The sequence below is a fragment of the Piliocolobus tephrosceles genome, chromosome 8 (assembly GCF_002776525.5).
Source record: "Piliocolobus tephrosceles isolate RC106 chromosome 8, ASM277652v3, whole genome shotgun sequence".
In the NCBI taxonomy this organism is placed as follows: Eukaryota; Metazoa; Chordata; class Mammalia; order Primates; family Cercopithecidae; genus Piliocolobus; species Piliocolobus tephrosceles.
Window position 1 is genome coordinate 109,938,470 of NC_045441.1, and position 21,562 is coordinate 109,960,031.

The window sequence follows — 21,562 nt, forward strand, 5'->3', positions numbered from 1 at the left end:
AGAATGTTATATAGTATGTATGTTCCCCAAAGTATTTTACATAAAAAATTCCAATGTACTTTGTACTTTCAACACTAGTCTCTAATTTTTTGCTGTTTGAATTTGTATTTAAAATACTTTTCCTAAGGATTTAATCCACAATTCAAAACTTTAACATTTTACCTTTATCCTTTGTATTTTCACAGATACTTTCAAAATTAGTAATTTCCTCATAATGTAATATAACAAAAAATCCAATAAAAATCCTTATTATGTAATAATGGAGGGGGAAAAAAGAAAGAAAAGAAAGCTGTTAATTTATGAACACTTTACAAATTCTGTAAGATTCACTATGACAAATGAGCACACTTAAAAAAAGTCAAAGATATTAGATACAACTTTAATTTTGAATGTGATTTACATAAGATCAAACCAAAGAATTACTTATACTTTACTGCCTAATCAAAATTGACATAAACATAACAAATAGTATTTATAAGTCAAAGTAACAAGTCACTTTTTTAAAAAAAAGTCTCTACATTGTCAAAATTTTTCCTATGGAATATTGGCAAAGAATGTAAAGTTATATTGTGCCACAAATAGTTAAAAGCAATGATTTTTGGATGGTTCAATAAGATGTGTGTATATAACTTAAAACAAATATTTGGGTTATTTTCTCTGGAAAGTTAGCTTGCAAATGAAAAGAAGAAAACCGAATCCGCATACTGTAATAGCTGTCCTCTTCAAAATTCTACTATTCCATGTAGATACTTCTTCCCTTAATTGTATATGAGTTGGATCATTTTCCCGTTCATTTTGCAACTAATATTTGCATGGAAAAAGAAAAGAGTTATTGTACAATACATTAATAAAAACATTTTGATTTTAAAAAATATCATAATATCCATGTTAATTCAATTCACTTGTTTAGATGTAGGCAACTCAAGATTCCCATGGAAGATTTAAAGTAAACATATATGTCTTGAAATACAGTCTTTCATTAGCATCCCATTACTGTAAATTATTAGTTTTCCATTAAAAATACATGCTGTCACAGATAATCACATTTTAAAATGGTGTTTTTATGTCATGAGACAAAGTAACTTTAAATTTAAAGTTTCTGTTTTACTTATAAGGAATGACAATTGATATTGATTTGCTTGTGTATTACATATCAATTAACATCTTACAAAAAAGTGAATCATTATTATAGCAAACCTAAAACATGAAATTTAGCAAAAATGAGAAGACCAGATGCTACTGGTAGAAACTTAATACTTTATTTAAATATAATTGCAGTAACAAATGTCAACAAAAACTTAAGTGGTTCTTTTAGTAATTCACAGCTATGAAAGTATAATACCCATTCAGTTTGTAAATTCCCACAGATACAAATTTCTTGCTCAAGAAGCTCCCTTCTCCCCTACCGTGTATGTGTGCCCACTCTGTGTGTTTCTGTGTGTGTGCTCTGTGAGAGACAGAGAGAGAGAGAGAGAGAGAGAGAGAGAGAGAAGGGGGAAGTGAGAGAGAAAAGACTTGAAGAGGGAGGACTGAGAGGAGAGAGATGGCTTTTGGGGGTGGGGCACAAGAGAAAATAAGCAGAAACCAAAGATCCTTGAAAGATAAAAAGAATCAGGCACATTTATAGAGTGATATTTACTAGAAACATCCTGTGTTGGAGTGATGACATAAATACTTTCAACATCAGCAGGAATAATGACTTCCAAATTCGACTGTGTAAATATTTAATTAAAAAGCTTGCAAAATTAATTTTAAATTTATAGCAGAAAACCAGACTCCAACGCCAACTCATTAATACCATATTCTTGGTCTAACTTCCAAATGGCTTCATTCAGCAACAGATTCCTTTTTGACACTGATGCTCCATTTACTGAATCCTGAGACAGTCATTCCTTTTATTAACCAATTACTTAGAATGACCCTTTCTGACAGGAGCCTGTCAGTGTGTTGGCTTGAAAGAGAGTGATGTGGTGTTAAAGTCTAGCCTTGACCTCTCCCACCCTCTCTCTTTGTTACCTCCATACACTTATCTGTGATAACTCGTGTTTCTTAAAAAAAAAAAACCACCTTCGATTATTACTGGTAAACTCTGAAATAATATAAGCTTAACAGGCATGATAGCATATTTGCAAATCTGGAAGCCTTCATAATTCCCTAAATCAAATCTCATGATGATGATTACTACTTGTACAAGACTAATCTAGAAAAACCAAACCATTAGCTTGCTCCAAAATTAAGACTTTCTTGCCCAAAGAACTATATTTGCCATTATTATAAACTAATGCATGTTTTCAAGGGTAGTTCTTATATAGAAATGCATAAATTCTAAATAGAGAAGTGTCATGGGAAAAAGGTCTTCTATTTAGCTAAAGAACAATGAAAATTCTCTTAACAGGTATGCATTATTAAAATAAATATTATGGTACCTGATTGAATTGTGTATGCTTTAGAGTGAGTCAGTCTCTATAGCAAAGTTTCTTAATTTCACTCATTTAACAAAAATATGGTTTTCTAATTTCATTTTAATTCTATACACACACCCTTACCCCTCACCCCCATGTTTTTAGTTCACCTTGGAGAAACCAAATGAGTAAACAACCCCGAAGCAAATATGTTTTAGGAAATTTCCTACACTAAAAAAGGCTGATGTTTTGCAAGAAGTATCTCTATACACATGCTTCTAAACTTCCTTGGGATACCCATGAAAAATAGCATGTTTAAGTAGAATCAGTTCTTTTCCTTTGATTCTTCTAGATGAGATGGAGGTAGTGATGATGAATGGTGCTATAATTTTTGGGTTGTCAGTAAGTTCAGGATGTAGCTTGTGTAGCACAGGTGCTTGACATATAGCAGGTAGTCTTATGTTTGTTGAATGAATAAATGTCAGAGATAATACAATTTCTAAGATGCCTTTTTTCTTTGGAAATAAATTATTTTCTACAAGAATTCTGAAACATGGTGCTCATTTCCTCATTTAAAATGTCCTTTCCCACCTATTATTTTGTATAACAGAATTTGCTTCACAACTTTCTTCTCACTTTTAAAAGACTCCTTTTGGGCTGGGCGCAATGGTGCACACCTGTAATCTTAGCACACTGGAAGGCTGAGGCAGGAGGATCACTTGACCTCAGGAGTTTGAGACCAGCGTGGCCAACATGGTGAAACTTCGTGTCTACTAAAAATACAAAAATTAGCTGGGCGTGGTGGTGCATGCCTATAGTCCCAGCTACTCAGGAGGCTGAGGCAGGAGAATCACTTGAATCTGGAAGGCAGAGGTTGCAGTGAGCCAAGATCGCGCCACTGCACTCTAGCCTGGGCAATGGAGTGAGACTTGGTATCAAAAAAGGGGGGGGGGGGGGGAAGACTCCTTTTGATTTAACACATTAATAGCTAGAATGACAATTTGTTAATACTTGGAACATGTATAAAGTCTATTTTGAAGAAAAGAACTTTTTTGATAAAATATTAATGAAAATGTTAAATGAATTATGGGTTGAAGCTATATAAATAATGTATAATCTAACCTTCAAATCAGATATTTCACAAAAGCTTTATAGACATAAATTTATTAAACAGATCAAGAGCTCAGAAGTGAGCTTTTTGGTCGATTGGAAGTGTTTTTCTTGATTATCCATCTTCAACAAAGGTTCCCATTCCAACAGCTTAGATTTTGTTATAGCCATTTTTTTTTGAAGTGGAAAAATCACCTATCCTTAAATACAGATATATATTATATATTTTTCTGTTATGTGTAGAAAACCAGAACCAAAAAAGTCCATACTCTTTAGAAAACAGTTAAATTATAAAAATATTACAGAGAGTCTGGACAATCAAAGTGGTATTTCATCCACAATCCTGTTTCTTTAACAGAACCAATAAATACTTCATTTATCTGTACATTTACATGTAAGTAATTATGTACAAATATAATTTCATATCTTTAACCAGCTGATATTTAATTTTCATTTTTTAACTATTTATTATTATAACAATTGGTAGAGCATATTTTATTAAGTTATTCTCCTAATATAGAATACTTATGGTACACACAATTTGGGATAAAATACTATCAAAAGATACAAATTTTTAATGGTACTTGGCACATCCTGCTAAACTGTTTTTGAAAGGGCTTGTGTTACCAGTCTCACATAAGAATATCAGTTTGGTGAACTCTAACTAGAAATTGGTAGTGATACATTTTTCCTTGCGAATTGAAAAGATAAAAATGACACATTCTTCTTTTAGTATCCATTTCTTTAATGGCCAACAAAATCTGTTTCCTATGTATATTTCTTCCTTTGGAAACTGTCCTTTTCCCCACTTGTCTAAGTGTTCCATTTGTTGCTCTTAACCAGAATTGCTTCATGGTCTAACACCTTCTGCTGTAAATCATTTGCTTTCGTTTCCCCTCCTTTTTTTTTTTTTTTTTGAGACGGGGTCTCGCTCTGTCGCCCAGGCTGGAGTGCAGTGGCCGGATCTCAGCTCACTGCAAGCTCCGCCTCCCGGGTTCACGCCATTCTCCTGCCTCAGCCTCCCGAGTAGCTGGGACTACAGGCGCCCGCCACTTTGCCCGGCTAGTTTTTTGTATTTTTTAGTAGAGACGGGGTTTCACCATGTTAGCCAGGATGGTCTCGATCTCCTGACCTTGTGATCCACCCGTCTTGGCCTCCCAAAGTGCTGGGATTACAGGCTTGAGCCACCACGCCCGGCCCGTTTCCCCTCCTTTTAATGTTAAATATATACCTTTTGAATTAAGTCTTTTAGTTTGCAGACTTCTTCACTCAAATCTTCAACATTATTAACCAATTCTTCACAAACTGAAGTAAAATTCCGGGGAGAAGCCCATTCCAACGTTATCTGTTAATATTTTCAAAAGTTCAACATTAAATAATGGAAATAACTTCCCACAACTTTATATCCACAAAGATTATACAACATTCTTAAATATTAAATTATATAATTGAAAAGTATTTTTTTTGTTTAGGATAAATACACCAAAAACAAGTAACTTAATAAAAATAATCAAATGAGCTTGCCAAATGCATTTCCTGAATATATGTATATATAACTTTCTATATGGAGATTAATATTAGTAATACCATTTACGATGAACAAATCAGTTCATGAAGGTTTTAAAAATGACATGATTCTCATATTAATTGATGTTATATAAAAATCACTGGAAAACAAGTGCATTAAAAATTTTTCACTAAGACAAACAGCTAAAACCTAATCACATGAAATAAGCTGCTTTTGCAGGCCACTTACATTTTTTCTTCCTTTTTTTGAGACAGTGTCTCGTTCCGTTGCCCAGGCTGGAGTGCAGTGGTGCAATCATGGCTCACTGCTGCCTCAACCTCTTGGGCTCAAGTGATCCTCCCACCTCAGCCTCCTGAGTAGCTAGGACCACAGGTGCATGCCATCATGCCCAGCTAATTTTCAGCTAGGACCAGAGGCACATGCCATCATGCACAGCTAATTTTTAAAAATTCTTTGTAGAGACAGGGTCTCACCATGTTGCTCAGGCTGGTCTCAAACTCCTAGCCTCAAGCAATTCTCCCACCTGGGCCTGCCAAAGTGTTGGGATTACAGATGTGAGCCACCATGCCTGGCCACTTACAGTCTTCCTATTCTAAATTTATTTAAAAATCTTTTATTGATACAGTTTTTAAATAACACACTGTTTCGTTTCCATTTTCACTTGGGTCTTCTGTCACTTTATATTTTAAACAAGAACACATGGTAAATTCAATACATGGATCAGTTTAATTTTTGGTCTGACTCGTTTTCTTTTTCTTGAGGCAAGAATACAAAGTTTTAAAATTAGTATGTAATGAAGTAATATTAAACAAATCGACTTATTTAGATCTTACGTGATTTTGCAGAACAAATGATATAATTTTAGCAAATCGGTACTATTTATTGAATTATCATGAACTTATCTGGAATGTTCTTCAGTGTTCATACTTTTCTTCACTTAATAACTTTTGTAGAATACCTTTTGAGAATTTACAGGTAACTCAGTAATAATATTCTGTACAGCTGTTATTAAATGGCCACACTGTTTATTTAATTTGAGAAGAAAGTTGAGGAACTCATCACCACTAAAGAAAGGAAACCACAAACAAGCAGGAATTACCAATAAGAGCAATTTATTTCATTCTACTAGGCTAGTTACTGAAAATCTAGTCATAAAATTAGATTCTTCCAAAAGAATTCATGGAATAGCTAATACAGATTAGGTACTGAAACAGGCACTGATTATAAAAGAAAAACAAACCTCCAATCCTGAGAATCTTAAAGTTCAGGATAAGATGCAGATATACAATTGCAGCTTTATTATTCACAGGAACACATGAAGGAGGAAGATAAAATAATCAATATTTGAGTAGCTACTATGTGAAGACACTGCACTAGTTATTTTACATTTGTTATTTCTTTTGATTTTTCCTAACAACCCCTATAGGATAGATGTTGTTAATACTATTTTACAGTGGAGACATCTAAAATTCAGGGGGAATGAATTTAATATCACATGAGAAGGAAGGAATAGGGAATTAGAAATGCTTTACAGAGATAATACTTGAATTGTGTCTGTGGTTGAAGAAAAAGTTTGCCAAGTAGGTAAGGAAGAGATTCTGGATAAAGAGAATAGCAGGTGCAAGACTACAAGGGTAAAGGTCAGTAACGTGTAATTAAAACACAAATTATTGAAAAGTAGTAAGAGAAAAGGCTAGATATAACCATTTATTAAAAGAACTTTTGTGTCAGCATAAGGAATTGAATTTTACCTTTCTGATGATGTAGAGTTACTAAGAGATTTTCAACAGGAAATTTGAAAATCAGACTTTTAAATGAGAATGTTTATTTGGAGAGTGGTGTGGATGAAAGGAACACAAAAATAGAAGCAGAATAATTAGGCGACTAACAGAGAAATGCATCCAAGAGATGATGAAGGAAAACTTAGACTAAGGATCTAGCAGTGGCAGTCTTACTGTGGGAAGGAGGGAGAGCAGTGGCTTGAGAAACCTTTAGGAGAATAAACTGGAAAACTTGGTGATGGATTGCATGTAATGGAAGAATCTATGATGATTCTCAGTTTTTTTGGTTTCCATGGAAGGCAGTGCCGCCAAGCAAGGAACTGAATTTGGTGGCGGATGGTGGAGATAAAAGAAAACATTATGGCATAATAATTAAGAACACAGGCTTTTGAGTCAAGAGTCAATGTGAGTTTGGATTCATCTTCCACACTTATTAGCTTTATGATTTTGGGCAAGAATAATCTTAAGCCAAATGTTTTCGTATCTCTAGAATGGAGACGGCAGGACTCAAGAAGACAATGTACATAAAGTACCTAGGATTGTATCTAGTACATAGCTGGTGTTCAAGTAAATGTAATTATGATGACTGCAATGGTGAGGAGACATGCAGGTGGCAACAACAAGTAAGTGGCAGAAAATGGGGGTCTTGCAAGGGTATTTATTCTGGGCTCTAAAGACTCACTCATGAAGATAGATACAATTCAGAGTCGGTGAACCTCAATGGGAAAAAAATATGACTTTATTTTCACTAACTTCTAGCCAAGATTCAGTCTTTCCTTGAATTGTGAAGGTAGCACAAACACAGTAGTATTAGAAATGTCTCCAATAGAAATCAAAACTATGATCATAAAGATGACCATAAGACATATTGTGAAGAAGGGAGAGTTGACAGGGGTAGAACAGAAAAGCCACTAAAGGAAATGTAGCCTGAGAAGTAGAAGAAAATCAGTAGTCAAGAGTTGTTATGAATGGCAGTGAAGGTGATGGATTCAAAGGAGAAAAGATTAAGCATATTAAATAAGTATACTGATTTTGGTAATGAGAAAACACTGGTGACTAGATTAGCTTCAGTGGCAGAAGCCAATTTATAGTAGAAACAACAAAGAAACTTAACCCAACAGAAAAGTTGGTCAAGGCTATTAATAGGGAATTCAGAGAAAAAAAAAAAAGAAACAAAATTTGAATGGATAATAAATGTGGGAATACAATAACCGTAAGATGCCACATCCTAGCAGAATGACAAAAATTAAGATCATTAATATCAAGAGTTGACAAGTGTATTAGATGACCTTTCTGGGGAGTCCTTTAACAGTATCTACTGAAATAAAAATACAATAAAAACTACTATTATTGGACCAAAGGTAATTTGTGTGTGTGTGTGTGTGTGTGTGTGCGTGTGTGTGTGTGTATGACAGAGTCTCACTCTGTTGCCCAGGCTGGAGTGCAGTGGTGCGAGGCTCACTGTAACCTCTGCTCCTGGGTTCAAGTGATTCTCGTGCCTCAGCCACCTGAGTAGTTGGGATTACAGGTGTGCACCACCATGCCCAGCTAAATTTTGTATTTTTTTAGTAGAGATGGGGTTTCACCAAGTTGGCCCAGCTGGCCTTGAACTCCTGGCCTCATGGGATCCACCTGCCTCAGCCTCCCAAAGTGCTAAGATTACAGGCGTAAGCCACCATCCTAGCCCCCAAAGGGTACTTCTAAGCCCATACAGAAATTCTTATTTGTAGAAGTTCTGACTACATACTATACAAAGTTTCTTTCACACTATTTCTAGAAGGAAAAGTTATAAAAAGCAAGCAATGTCAGCCTCCAATGAAAATAATAGAAAACTTCTAAGATACAGTACTGGGATGTATATAGTATTTTCATTTAAGACAAGTCTTTTCTCTTAGCTATTAGGCTGAAAAAATGAACAATTTCACTTTAACAGTTTTATAAAATACAAACTTTATAAACAAAATACATATAATCAATCACTTAGAATAAAAACTACCTGATGGTTGCTTTCAACAAGCAAACCTAAAATTAAAAAATGTAGGAAAACTCTTGTTCTGTTAAGCAATAAGTATTCATAAAACCATTTTCAAAAAATATGCAATTCTTCTTTCTTTATTCTATTTTCTTTCTGATCTTTACTCTAGAAAACACAGAACTTAGAGTATATGACACATTTCTGCCAAAGCAACAGCAGTGATTACTTGTATTTTGTTTCCATGTACTATTTATATAAGTACACTTATAACTTAGATTTCAGTGTTCTTTAAATATTCCAATTTTATTTATCAAGAATAATTACTAAATGAGTAATTCACTAATGCCATATATATTTAATTTATGACCTCAAAGAAATTAAGATCCATTGAGAATTATCATTTGAATTATCAACTGATAGCAGGTATATAATTTTAGATAGGTGATTCATGAATATATATGTGGAATATAAATTCATCAGTTCCTGTTCTTAAGATAGTAAGACTTAGTTCAAATAAACAAATTTTATTACTAGCAAAATTAGTCTTAATGAATGAAAGGAAAATATATACCTTTCTTGTGACATATAATTTTCAGAGCCACTGAATATGGATGGACAAATTGTACAAAACAAAACTCTACAGAGTGCCATTCACACTATGTGAATAGTGCGTCTCCATGACAGCTGCACAGTATACGACCTATACAACTTTACATGGCAGGCCTGATAACTTTGTGCTTATTTAAAAAATTCAAAATAAGCAGATATGACACAGGTATAGTAGACTGTATTATTTGATCAAATTCTCATGTCTTTTCTACTGAGCTAACTACTACCAGTTCCCCGACCCCTGTCAGGGGACTATAATTCATGCCCCAGTGACATGAGGCCTGATCACATGACTTGCTTTAGCAAATAAAATATGATTGGAAGTTACTGTGTAACTTTTGAACAGAAGCTTCAAGAGCCACTGAATGATCCTGCCATCTTTCTCTTCTTTCCCATGAGAGCAGTATGTCCCAGGTTGAGATTGTTCCTCCAGCCTACTCTCAGAATGACAAGATCGCTGTTGCTGACTCATGATACAGATGATCAGGAAACACAGTTTGTTGTTATAAGTGACCGACATTTAGAAATTATTTGTTACTACAGCATAACATAGTATAAGCAAACTAAAACAACAGGCCATTTAAAAAATCTGAAGTCAAGTACTTAGATAAAATTTACACTTTAAATAAAGGTATTATAAACAAAGGTATTATGTGCTCATTGTAGAATAGCTGAAAAAAATTAAAATCATCAACAATATTACCACTCAAAGACAATGACTGGTACTATTTTCTCTCAGAATATTTTTTTATAATACACATTTTCTTCCAGTGTTTTTCCTATGGATATATATAACTGACATTGCTTCACATGACCTTTTATATTGTGCCTTTTATAATTATCATGAGTATTTTCCCATGACATTAAGTTTCAAAATAAATTTAATGGGTGAAAAAATAATTATATTGATGCAATGGAATTTAACCATTTTCCTGATGTTCAGTATTTAGAGTTTCAAATTTTAGAATGTTTATAAACAATAGGGGTGAACAATACACTTTTACATAAAATCTTAACATCCATATAGATATTTGGGGTGGAGCAGTTTTCTTGATGAACATAGTTTTGAGATGCTTTTGACACCTTCAAGTGGATGTCAGTTAGCTCAGACAAAAAGTCTAAACAGGAACAGTTAAAAATTTCAAATGTGGGCTGGGCGCGGTGGCTCAAGCCTGTAATCCCAGCACTTTGGGAGGCCGAGATGGGCGGATCACGAGGTCAGGAGATCGAGACCATCCTGCCTAACACGTTGAAACCCCTTCTCTACTAAAAAAAAATACAAAAAACTAGCCGGGCGACGTGGCGGGTGCCAGTAGTCCCAGCTACTCGGGAGGCTGAGGCAGGAGAATGGCGTAAGCCCGGGAGGCGGAGCTTGCAGTGAGCTGAGATCTGGCCATTGCACTCCAGCCTGGGCGACAGAGGCAGACTCCATCTCAAAAAAAAAAAAAAAATTCAAATGTGAATGACAACTTATTATTTCTGTTCAAAATATCTAAAATTGGCAACAGAATGGATATTACAATTTTAAATTGCACTCTATTTTTTTAAGAGAGTCTTGCTATGTTGCCCAGGCTGGCCTTGAACTTCTGGGCTCAAGTTATCCTCCTGCCTCTCAAGTAGATGAGACTACAGGCACACCCCACTGCATTGGCTTTAAATTGCATACTTTAATTCTGCAAACATACTAAGGCAGAAAAAAGTAAGTGCAGTGTCTGTATGCATTGTTGTAACAGATTATTTTAGAAAATTTTGACACATAGAAGAAAACTATCTTAAAATAAATCAGTAAATTGTTGAAGTCACATTACTAGGAGATTATAATCAATCAGTTCAACTTTTCCTGCTGTTAGTTTTCTTATGACTTAATGACTAATTTCTTCTTTAAAGAATGACTTTGAACAAATGGTAAGTAAAACCTTTTCCGTAACAGCATGTAAACAAAGTCTGTGATTTAATAACAAGGTCAAATTCCTGGAATATATGTCTGCCAGTTTTATTTTTTAAAAAAAATTCAGTAGCTTTTTATAAATGAACCATTCAGGATTCTGCACATTCTTTACATTTATTAAATCCCATAAAGTAAATTCATATAGGCAACCTTGCCATCATACAAATAAGTTACATAAAAACATTTAATTTGCAACTCAATCATTTAGAACTTAGAATATTCCTCCATAGAAACAATAATGAAGAAAAGCAAGAAAATGAACAATGATATTTAAGAAGGTGTGCTGAGTTTTAAGTCCTCACAACTGAAATCCTTCACAATGCATTTAAATATTTAAGAACTATTAAGTTATTCTGAAACAACGATGAGGCATTATTTTAAATACAGATCTTGCTGTAATGAGATACATTAAGGAAGAAGAATGGAAAAATGGGAATAGGGAATTTTAATATGGGGAATGTTTATAATTTAAGCTGTATAATAAAGTTTTTAGGAAATTAGGATCATCTATATTATGTCCTGGAATACTTCTCTGAACTCCAAAATAATGTGGAAATCTATTGTTTGTATGTTTAATTAATGTTTATCATAATTACAATATTAGTTTTAGACAGACTATACTAGTGATAATATCACTGAATTTGCAAGTATAGTATAGGATATTATAATTCATTAGCTCATTTATCCATGTATTCAATAAAATTTGTCTATACAGTCATGTCCCAGGCAATGGATAACATGGTTAATATATACACCAAGCTCCTTAGGTCATTCTGATAACATAGCCAGGTAAGGAAATCACTAGCATAAATCATGGTTATGAACCCTAATATGTTTAAAAAGCATATATATAGAAACCAAGTCTCTACTAACATGTAAGGTACTTTTATGTTAGCTATGTAATCCTCATTTGTAAAATTATTTTAGGGAAAAAATCAAACGGGAATACGTTGAAATAAAAAAACAGTATTTGTATTATCAGTAGAAAAATAAAATGATTGTGATACTCTTAAATTAACTAAAAAAGAAAACTTAGAAAATAATACTAAGCTGATATTAAAAGTAAGATTAGAGGAAACTGAGGAAATGGAAAAAATATTTGTGAAGATTCCTTACAGGGAACTTGTATGCACTTTTAAAAGCTCTAGAGGCAAAAAATTTGATTTGTCCTCTGTACAGGCATTATTCCTATTCTTAGTCCCTGTGGTAATAGTTACTTTTGAACTCATATGAAACCAAAAGTAAGAAAGGAAGAGAGTTTCCTAAGCAATAGAAAAATAGAAAGAATGAGTTAAGAGAAGCTTACATGAGCAAGAGATTGGGTAAAATGTAATTAACCTGACCAAGTGCAATGAGAGGTAGAAGGTGGGGAAAAACATTTGGTTCACAAATCCTCAAAGTTGGGGAGAGAAAGCCATTGTAAAAGAAAAAAGAATTTCATAGGCTGTTTATAAGATGGTGTTGCTAAGTGACACAATTTCAAAATTATCTAGTTGGTGGAATGAAAACAATTATTATAGGTTATTTTGGATTATAAAATCTAGGGGAAAATTACTGAAAAGACAATCATATAATCTAAAAGGCAGAAGAGGCCTTATGGGGTTTGTATTCTATGCTATGGTTAAATTCTTTCCATAAGCAAAAACCTCTAGAAGTAGCTATTGTGTACAATAAAACTGTTATCTTATTTATTCTGGACATTATATTTCTATTAATGCAGCCTAACAGTGCTGGCTTTCCATGACTAGTCATGTGACACTTCAACCTAAACTGAGTTAATAATAAACTTAAAAACTCTTAGTGATTCTTCATGTATATTAAGTCCCATCCTATAGTAATATAGTTAATCTTGGACTTTCCATTTATCCTTATTAAAGTTAACCCTATTAATTTTGGAGAGATTTGCTTCAACCTGCCAAAGCCTTTAAAATCTTAATTCTCTATATCTCTTCCATCTAGCCACCAGTCACATGTAGCTATTGAACCCTTGAAATCATACAGAGTATATTCTCTGACTATAACAGAATCAAACTGGAAATCGATAACAGAAAAATCTCCAAATGTGGACATTAAACACCATACACCATGGGTTATTTAGATAATCCATGGGTCAAAGAGGAAGTCTCGAAGAAAATAAAAATATACATAGAAGTGAATGAAAATGATCACACAGTGTATCACAATTTGTAGAATGCAACTAAAGCAGTGCTGAAAGGGAAATGCAAAAGACTAAATGTTTACATAAGAAAAGAAAGTCTCAAAAATGATCTACATTTCTGCCTCAAGAATCTAGAAAAAAGAGCAAAATAAATTCAAAGTAAGCAGAAGGAAGAAAATAGTAAGAATCACAGCAGAAATCAATGACACTAAAAGCAAAAACAATACAGAAAAGTTACTGAAACAAAAGAGCAGGTTCTTTGGAAAAACAAATGTGTAAACCTCTAGCAAGACTAACAGAGATAAAAAAAGAAAAGACGGAAATCACCAATATCAAGAATGAAATGGGGTATTATAACAGATCCTACAGTCATTCAAAGAATAGCTCGAAATAGTAGGGGCAACTTTTGGCTTCATCAATTAGAAAAAATGAAGCAATTCCTTGAAAAACCACACATTACCAAAACTCAGCTAAAGTAAAACAGATATAACTTGAATAATCCTATGACCATTAAATAAATCAAATTGTAATTTAAAAGCTTCCCCCACAAAATATTCAGGCCCAGATGGTTTCACTGGAGAAATCTACAGAATGTTGAAAGAAGAATTAATGTCAATTCTACACAATCTTTTACAGAAAATAAAAGGAGAGGGAATACGTCCCAATTCCTTTTGTGAGGCCAGTATTGTCCTGATACCAAAACCGGACAAAACACAAAAAAGAAACTTACAGAGCAATATTCCTCATGAACTTAGATACAAAAATTCTCGGCAAAATACTGGCAAATCAAATCCAACAATGCATAAAAAGAATAATAACCCACAACCACATGGGATTAATCCAAGTATGCAAGGTTGGTTCAATAGTTGAAAATCTAACAACGTAACCATATCAACAGGCTAAAGAAAAAAGTCATATGGTCATATCAGTTGGGATAGAAAAAGCATTTGAAAAAATTCAACAACCATTCATGATAAAAACTTTCAGAAAAATGAATAGAGCGTAACTTCCCCAATAGCATAAAGAGAATCTACAAAAAAACCTATAGCTAACATCACAGTTAACTAATACTAAAAAAGTGGATGGTTTTCTTCTGAGATTGGGAAGAAGGCAAGAATGTCCACTATCTACCACTCCTATCCAACATAATACTGGAAGTCTTACCCACTGCCATGAGGGAACAAAAAAGGCATACAAATGTGAAAGGAAAAAATTAACTTCTTTTTGCAGACTACATGATTATCTACATAGAAAATCTCAAACATTCTACAAAAAACCTCCTACAACTAATAACTGAGTTCAGTAAGGCTGAAATGTACAGTCAGGACACGAAAATCAATTGTACATGAAAACAAATAAAAAGAGAAATACCATTGGCAATTGTGCCAAAGAAAACAAAATACTTAGGTATCAATCTAACAAAATATGCGTGAAATCTGTATGATGAAAATGACAAAATGCTGATGAAAGAAAACAAAGAAGGTCAGAAATGGTGGCTCAGGTTTGTAATCCCATTACTTAGGGAGCCAAGGTGGGAGGATCACTTGAACCTAGCAGTTTGAGACCAACTGTGGCAACAAAGTGGAAACCCTGTCTCTACAAAAAATTTTAAAAATTAGCCAGGCATAGTGGTGCATGCCAGTGGTCTCACTTACTCAGGAGGCTGAGGCGGGAGGATCACCTGAACCCAGGAATTCGAGGTTGCAGTGAGCCATCATTGTGCCATTGCTCTCCAAACTGGGTGACAGGGCGAGACCCCGTCCCAAAAAATATATTTTAAAAAAGAAAACCTAAAACTTTTAGAGATATCTGTGTTTATGAATTAGTAGAATTGACATAACTGTCAATTATACGTAAATTAATCAATAGGATTCATACAATTACTACCACAATCTCAGAAAGTTTTTTTTTGTAGAAAAAGCTTTACATAGGAAAGGTTTATCTAAAATGTATATGGAAAGAAAAAGGCTCTAGAATAGCCAAGATGATTTTGAAAAAGAACAAAATGAGAGGAATCACTCTTCCTGATATAAAGGCTTACCATACAGTTAGAGTAATCAAGACATGGTACTTTCAGAGGGATAGACACATAAGGAACACAGAATAGAGAACCCAGATTATACCCACACAAATATGCCCAATTAATTTTTGACAAATAATCAAAAGCAATTCAATGGAGGAGGAACAGCCTTTTCAATAAATAGTGCTAGAGCAATTATACATCCCCAGGTTAAAAAAAAAAAAAAAAAGAAGAAAAAAAAAAAAGAACCTCAGCCTAAACCTGATAACATTACAAAAATGAACTCTCAAAATGTATCATGGACTTAAACGTAAAACTATAAAACTTCTACGAAAAAAGCATAGGAGAAAATCTTTGAGATCTAATTTCTTAAACTGTTATTTAACTTGATACTAAAAATATACCAAAAGTAATGTTCTGTAAAGGGGAAATCTGGTAACTTAGACCTCATAAAAATAAAAGTTTTTGCTCTGTGAAAGACCCCATTAAGAGGATGAAAGGAAAAATTACAGAGTTGGGAAAAATATTTGCAAATCACATATTCAACAAAAGATTTGAATGTAGATAACTCGCAAAACTCAACATTAAAAAACAATTAATCCAACATAAAATTGGCAGAAGATACTGTTAGAATTTCACCACAAAAAGTACACATATGGCAAATAAGATATAAAAGGCTGTTTACATCATTAGCCATTAGTAAGTGCAAGTAAAAACATAACAAGCTATTACTATATACCCATCAGAAATGGCTAAAAAATGTCATGCTAACACCAAATGCTGGTGAGGATGGACAGCAAACTGGATCACTCATACACTTGCTGGAAATATAACAGTACTGCCATTCTGGAAAACAGTTGGACAGTTTTAAAATACACTAAATATGCAACCACCGTACAACCTAACAATTGTCCTCTTCAGAATTTATCCCAAAGAAAGAAAATGTATTTTCTAATAGACTCTTGTAGATGAATGTTCATAGCAGTTTTATTTGGAATAGCTAAAAACTAAAATCTACTCAAATGTTCTTCAATGGATAAATGGTTAAACAAACTGTGGCATATACATATCACGGAATACTACTCAGCAATAAAAAGGAATGAACTATTGTACTGATACATGCAGTTCAACTTTGATGAACCTCAAGAAAATTAGGATGATTGAAAAAAGTTAATCTCAAAAGGATTTATACTGTATGATTCTATTTATATAATATTCATGAAATAACATCATTAAAAAGATGGAGAACAAATTATTGGTCGCTAGGGGTTGGTATGGGGAGAAGGTTAGACGTGGCTATAAAGGGGTAGTGTGAGAGAGTCCTGTGTTAAGTACATTGAACACGGAAGTAGTTACATGAAGCCATAAATGTGATAAAATTATATATATACACACACACAGATGAGTGCATAACTCACAAAATATGAGTAAGCTCTATGGGTCGTACCAATGTAAATTTTCTGGTTTTGATATTGTCCTACAGTTATAAAAGATAGTAATACTGGGCAAAACTAGGGAAAGAATGCATGGGACTTTCCATATGTGTATCTCTTTGAAATATCCCAAGAATCTATATTTCAAAAAATTTTAAAAAATCACTTAATGCTGTATAATATATTAATAAAATCAAATATTATTTTCAAAATAGATTTGAGATTATTAATAACCATTGCTTGACAAGTTTTTAATATTGGAAATGAAGTTTACATTTTGGTAACATAATTTCTCATACAGTAAGGCTGAAAACAGAACTGAGCTACATAAGAAATGTTTTCTTATTGACTTAAGTGAAAATATTACTTTGAATTTTCAATTTAACCTCTAAAATGATTTTTAAAGGTATACTATAAAAAAGCATGTGATTGTTTATAAGATTCAATTTAGCAAGATGCAATGAAAAAATAAAACAAAAATGTTTCTATGTGAGTTAACAAGAAGACACATTGTTTGCTTCTTGGTAAATGATTTTATAAAAATTGACTTTACAAAGCACATCCAATTTCAGAACACAGTATCTTCCAAAATCTATTACCCTGGGAAAATGATCATATCAAGTAAAATGACTCAGACATTATGAAAATTAAACTAAAAAAGAACAATTGGTTCTTAACACTATTAATGTAAACAAGTAAGTTAATTTTACCTGATTTCCAACTTTATCTCTTCAGATAACTCTCCAAATTGTATCTCTTCTACCTGTAGTTCTTTAAGAGCAGCTAGAATTTTCTGCTGGTCTTCACTGGTAATTCCATTCTAAGCAGAAATAGTTTTAAGGTACAGTAAATTAGTTATACTTGAATAATTTAAAACTCAAAATAACTGAAGATGTTTTCTTACTTGATGAATTCACATCTTGAAAAAATAGGCATACAGTGGAAAAATAACACATTTCTAAAAATATATATGTTTGTCTTATAACTGTGATTGATGTTAGTTACAGCATTAAAATATTTAGATATATAATAACTATAGCCAATTTTTTTGCAATACATAACAACTATGATGGACTCCCAAAACAAATTACTAGAACTTAGTATTTGTAATACTTCAAAAAACACAGTAAAACAAAATTTCCTTCAAATTTTCATTTAAAAATCAGTGATACATGAGAATCAAGTCCTATCTTTCTTTGTATTCTACCTTTAGTGTTAAACTAAATTTTCTATACTGGAGTTAGCTTTGTAGTATGCTGATTTATTTTTAGTGATATTAAAAATTTCAAGTTTCCAATGTGGTCATGCACTCAGATCATTGCTTTTTACATATCGTATTTATCAAGGTGTCTCTAACACATCCCGCAGCTATATGTTATTAGATAATACTAGATGGCAAAATAAAAGGTCTCAATAGTTTTGAGAACCAAACAAAAGGCTTGGGAGACATGTGTTAATACCCATATCCATAGAAAAACAATCTCTTATTTGTAAGTGCCCCATTTTACAAATCTATTTCACATTTGAAACTGAAGGATCAGTTTTAGTTGAGATGTCATGACAATCTGAAAACAAACAAACAAACAACCCAAACTGTAAGTCATTACGTGTTCTTAAAGTAACTTAACACTAACACAAGATTTTAGATATGGTTATGCGTAATCATATCTAATCAAGGACAGAGTAAAAGAGCAATCTTTTGTCTGTAGCCCTAGCATTTTAAAAAGAGAAAAGGATCCACAATTTTAAAAACATCAAACAATACATCAGGAATTTCTGAAACTGATACTAACCTTTGTAAATTCATCTTCCCTCATGGTCAAAAGGTGTCTTAACGTTATATCCCTTTCCTGTATAAAAGGAAAAAAAAGGCCACCTTTCCATATAATTAAAATAGTAGAAGAAGTAGGCAAGTGTTCATAAGTTAGTTACTTGCTTCACTCTCAAGCAAATTCCAGTTTTCCAGAGGGAACAGGATATGTAGATATAGAACTATAATATTAAGTAGACAATAATGAGTATCATAATAACTATATTCACCTAAAAAGTATAAACACAGCTAGGTTTCCAGATTCAAATGATTACTATTCATAAAAGCAGTTCTATAAAATTTGGCAGAAATTATGTTTTATGAATATTTTAAATTTCTGACTGTATCACATTAAACCATCATGTAGTTTTATTCAAGATTTCTCCAAATAGGGAGACATTTGAAGATTATACAATGAAGCCCAACTCTGAAATATTTTAACAGAATGTGCACACTCCCAAGAGGAGCATACTGCTTCAGTATCCCCACCTAGCTGATAATAACTGTCATGGACTCAAACCCCATAATGTATGCTTAAAACACCCAGACAGTCCTCGGCATATGATCTGATTTAACCTTCATGACAACCCTACACTAGGTATTATTATTCTTATGAAGCAAATGAGATATTTAAGTCACATACTTCAGTGATTAAACATTAGAGCACGAATCTGATACCAGGTGTGTTTGGTTTAATATCATGCTCTTCCAATATTCTACTCATGAAGATAAGCAAGTACAGAAACAAACTAAGGGCTCAGGTGTATATGAAGGTTAGACAATGGGTAAAAACTGTTTAATCTCAGATTCTAATTTATGAAAATTTCTAGAATAATACATTTTTGAAATGTTTATTTCAAATTTAAAATTGGGATGTACTACAAATTATAGAGAAAAGTAAATAGGCAGTTATTTATAGACATGTTTATGAATTAATATCTAACATTATATTAACCAACAAATTAACATATATGCATAACTCACTGTAGGTTATATAAGATCTTACCTTTAGTAAATCTGTCATATGTTCAAGTCCAACACCATGTAAAAATACTTCCAGATCTCCAAATGCTGTATATGAACTGTATACATTTATAGCAATGTCAATTTCAGAACAGACTATAAATGCACAAACAATATATATTTATATTGCAAGAGAATATGAATAATGATGAATTCATGTAGAATATATTTGCAATCTGCACACCAGACCTATGCTATATCAAAGGAATGAGTAAGGTTTTGTGACTGAAGGTATATGAGGAGTATAACTCATCTTTCCCCAAAATGAAAATATATGTCAGTATGTACACCTTGTGAAATTTCTGCACATAAAAATCTCCTCAGCCTGGCACAGTGGCATACACCTGTAGTCCAAGCTACTTGGGAGGCTGTGGTGGGAGAACTGCTTGAGCCCAGGTGTTTGAGGCAAAAAAACCCACAAAAAACGAAAAAAAAAAAAAAAACCCACAACTCTTTAATTGCAATAAGTAAAATGTAAATAACTTTAAATGGGGTAAGGAGATAATTATTTTTGGCCATGTACTGAACAGCAGTGTTCTGGGGGGGAAGTGTATGTTTAATTTTAGCATATAAAATTAGAACTGTACTAAAAATAATTAGAAAACAAGGTGTAATACTGTTTAAACACTAATATAATTTCAGAACCTTTTAAAAATAGATTTTATTGTTGATATCGTACTTAAAGTTTACATTTAAAGTTATTATCATTAGTGTTAGTACATAAAAATGAATAAAAATTTTCTAAAATTCTGGAGAACACTAAAAACCCAGACATTACAAAAAAATGCTTGTAAACATTTAAAATACCATATATTTTAGATAAGTCACCACATTTACTACAGTAAAATACACACAAGTTTTACTTACAGGTATTCTGTTGAGCTAAAACATGCTATATTACCTAAAAATGGGATCTTTTTCTCTTTTAGAATCTGTTGTCAATATTTTACAAATAGTGTCTTCTTTAGTTAGCTGTTGAAGTTTTCCTTCCAATGGATTTAAAGTAAAAGAAAGTAAGTTGAAGATCTGAAAAAAGTTAACATCATTCAAATACAATTAACATTGCACACTATAACTTACAGTTAAAAGAAACCAAACATACGATTATCTCATATCCAGAAAGGAAATTTTAGCAAGTAAGTGGGACAGAAGTTTCACAATTTACTACCCTGACAACAACTTTAAAAAAATTGATGTACAGTTGTACATATTTTGGGGGGTACATGTGATATTTTGATACACATATACAATGTATAATAAACGAATCAGGGTAATTGGGATATCAGGTAAGTGCTTCCTTGACCTATAATAATAATCAGAAAAGAAAAAAAGTACATCTAATTTAAAATAGTAAAAATTAAAGTAAGATAGTAATTACTATTTTTGGTAAGATCTATAGCAAAACTAAAAATTCCATTTGGATAAATGACTCAGATTAAGTATTAAGATAGTACTTTGAAAACACTGCTAAGTGGGAAGAGAGTGATGAACGTGACTAAATGTATACAAATCCTAACTGAACACCTCAAAAAGATATGGTGACATTCCTGAGTTTTAAAATCTAACTTCTTAGGAAGTCAAGGTTATATCATGTAATCAGCCAAAATACAAGATCAAATCTCATTTCAATAAAGGATTTATGACTCAAAATAACCTTTGATGTTCATAAACTTCTTATGTCAAGTTTGGTGTCATCTACTCTACATTTAACAATGTAATAAAATAATTTTAAGTTTTTGAATTTTCAAAGTTTAGAAGAAAAATG

General features: G+C 32.7%; 1 protein-coding gene across 2 annotated transcripts in view; it reads right to left on the reverse strand.

Moving 5' to 3' along the window:
• Positions 1-269: 269 nt before the first annotated feature.
• Positions 270-21,562, reverse strand: part of ASZ1 (ankyrin repeat, SAM and basic leucine zipper domain containing 1) — a 65,495-nt gene continuing 44,202 nt past the window's right edge. For both annotated transcript variants that reach the window (XM_023228232.3, XM_023228231.3), the window contains 7 exons: positions 20,699-20,823; positions 19,781-19,856; positions 18,758-18,814; positions 17,675-17,784; positions 5,999-6,104; positions 4,744-4,857; positions 270-801 (listed from right to left, as the gene is read on the reverse strand). In XM_023228232.3, the coding sequence (XP_023084000.2) occupies positions 649-801; positions 4,744-4,857; positions 5,999-6,104; positions 17,675-17,784; positions 18,758-18,814; positions 19,781-19,856; positions 20,699-20,823 (741 nt within the window). In that variant the 3' untranslated portion in view covers positions 270-648. The remainder of the gene's footprint in view (positions 802-4,743; positions 4,858-5,998; positions 6,105-17,674; positions 17,785-18,757; positions 18,815-19,780; positions 19,857-20,698; positions 20,824-21,562) is intronic.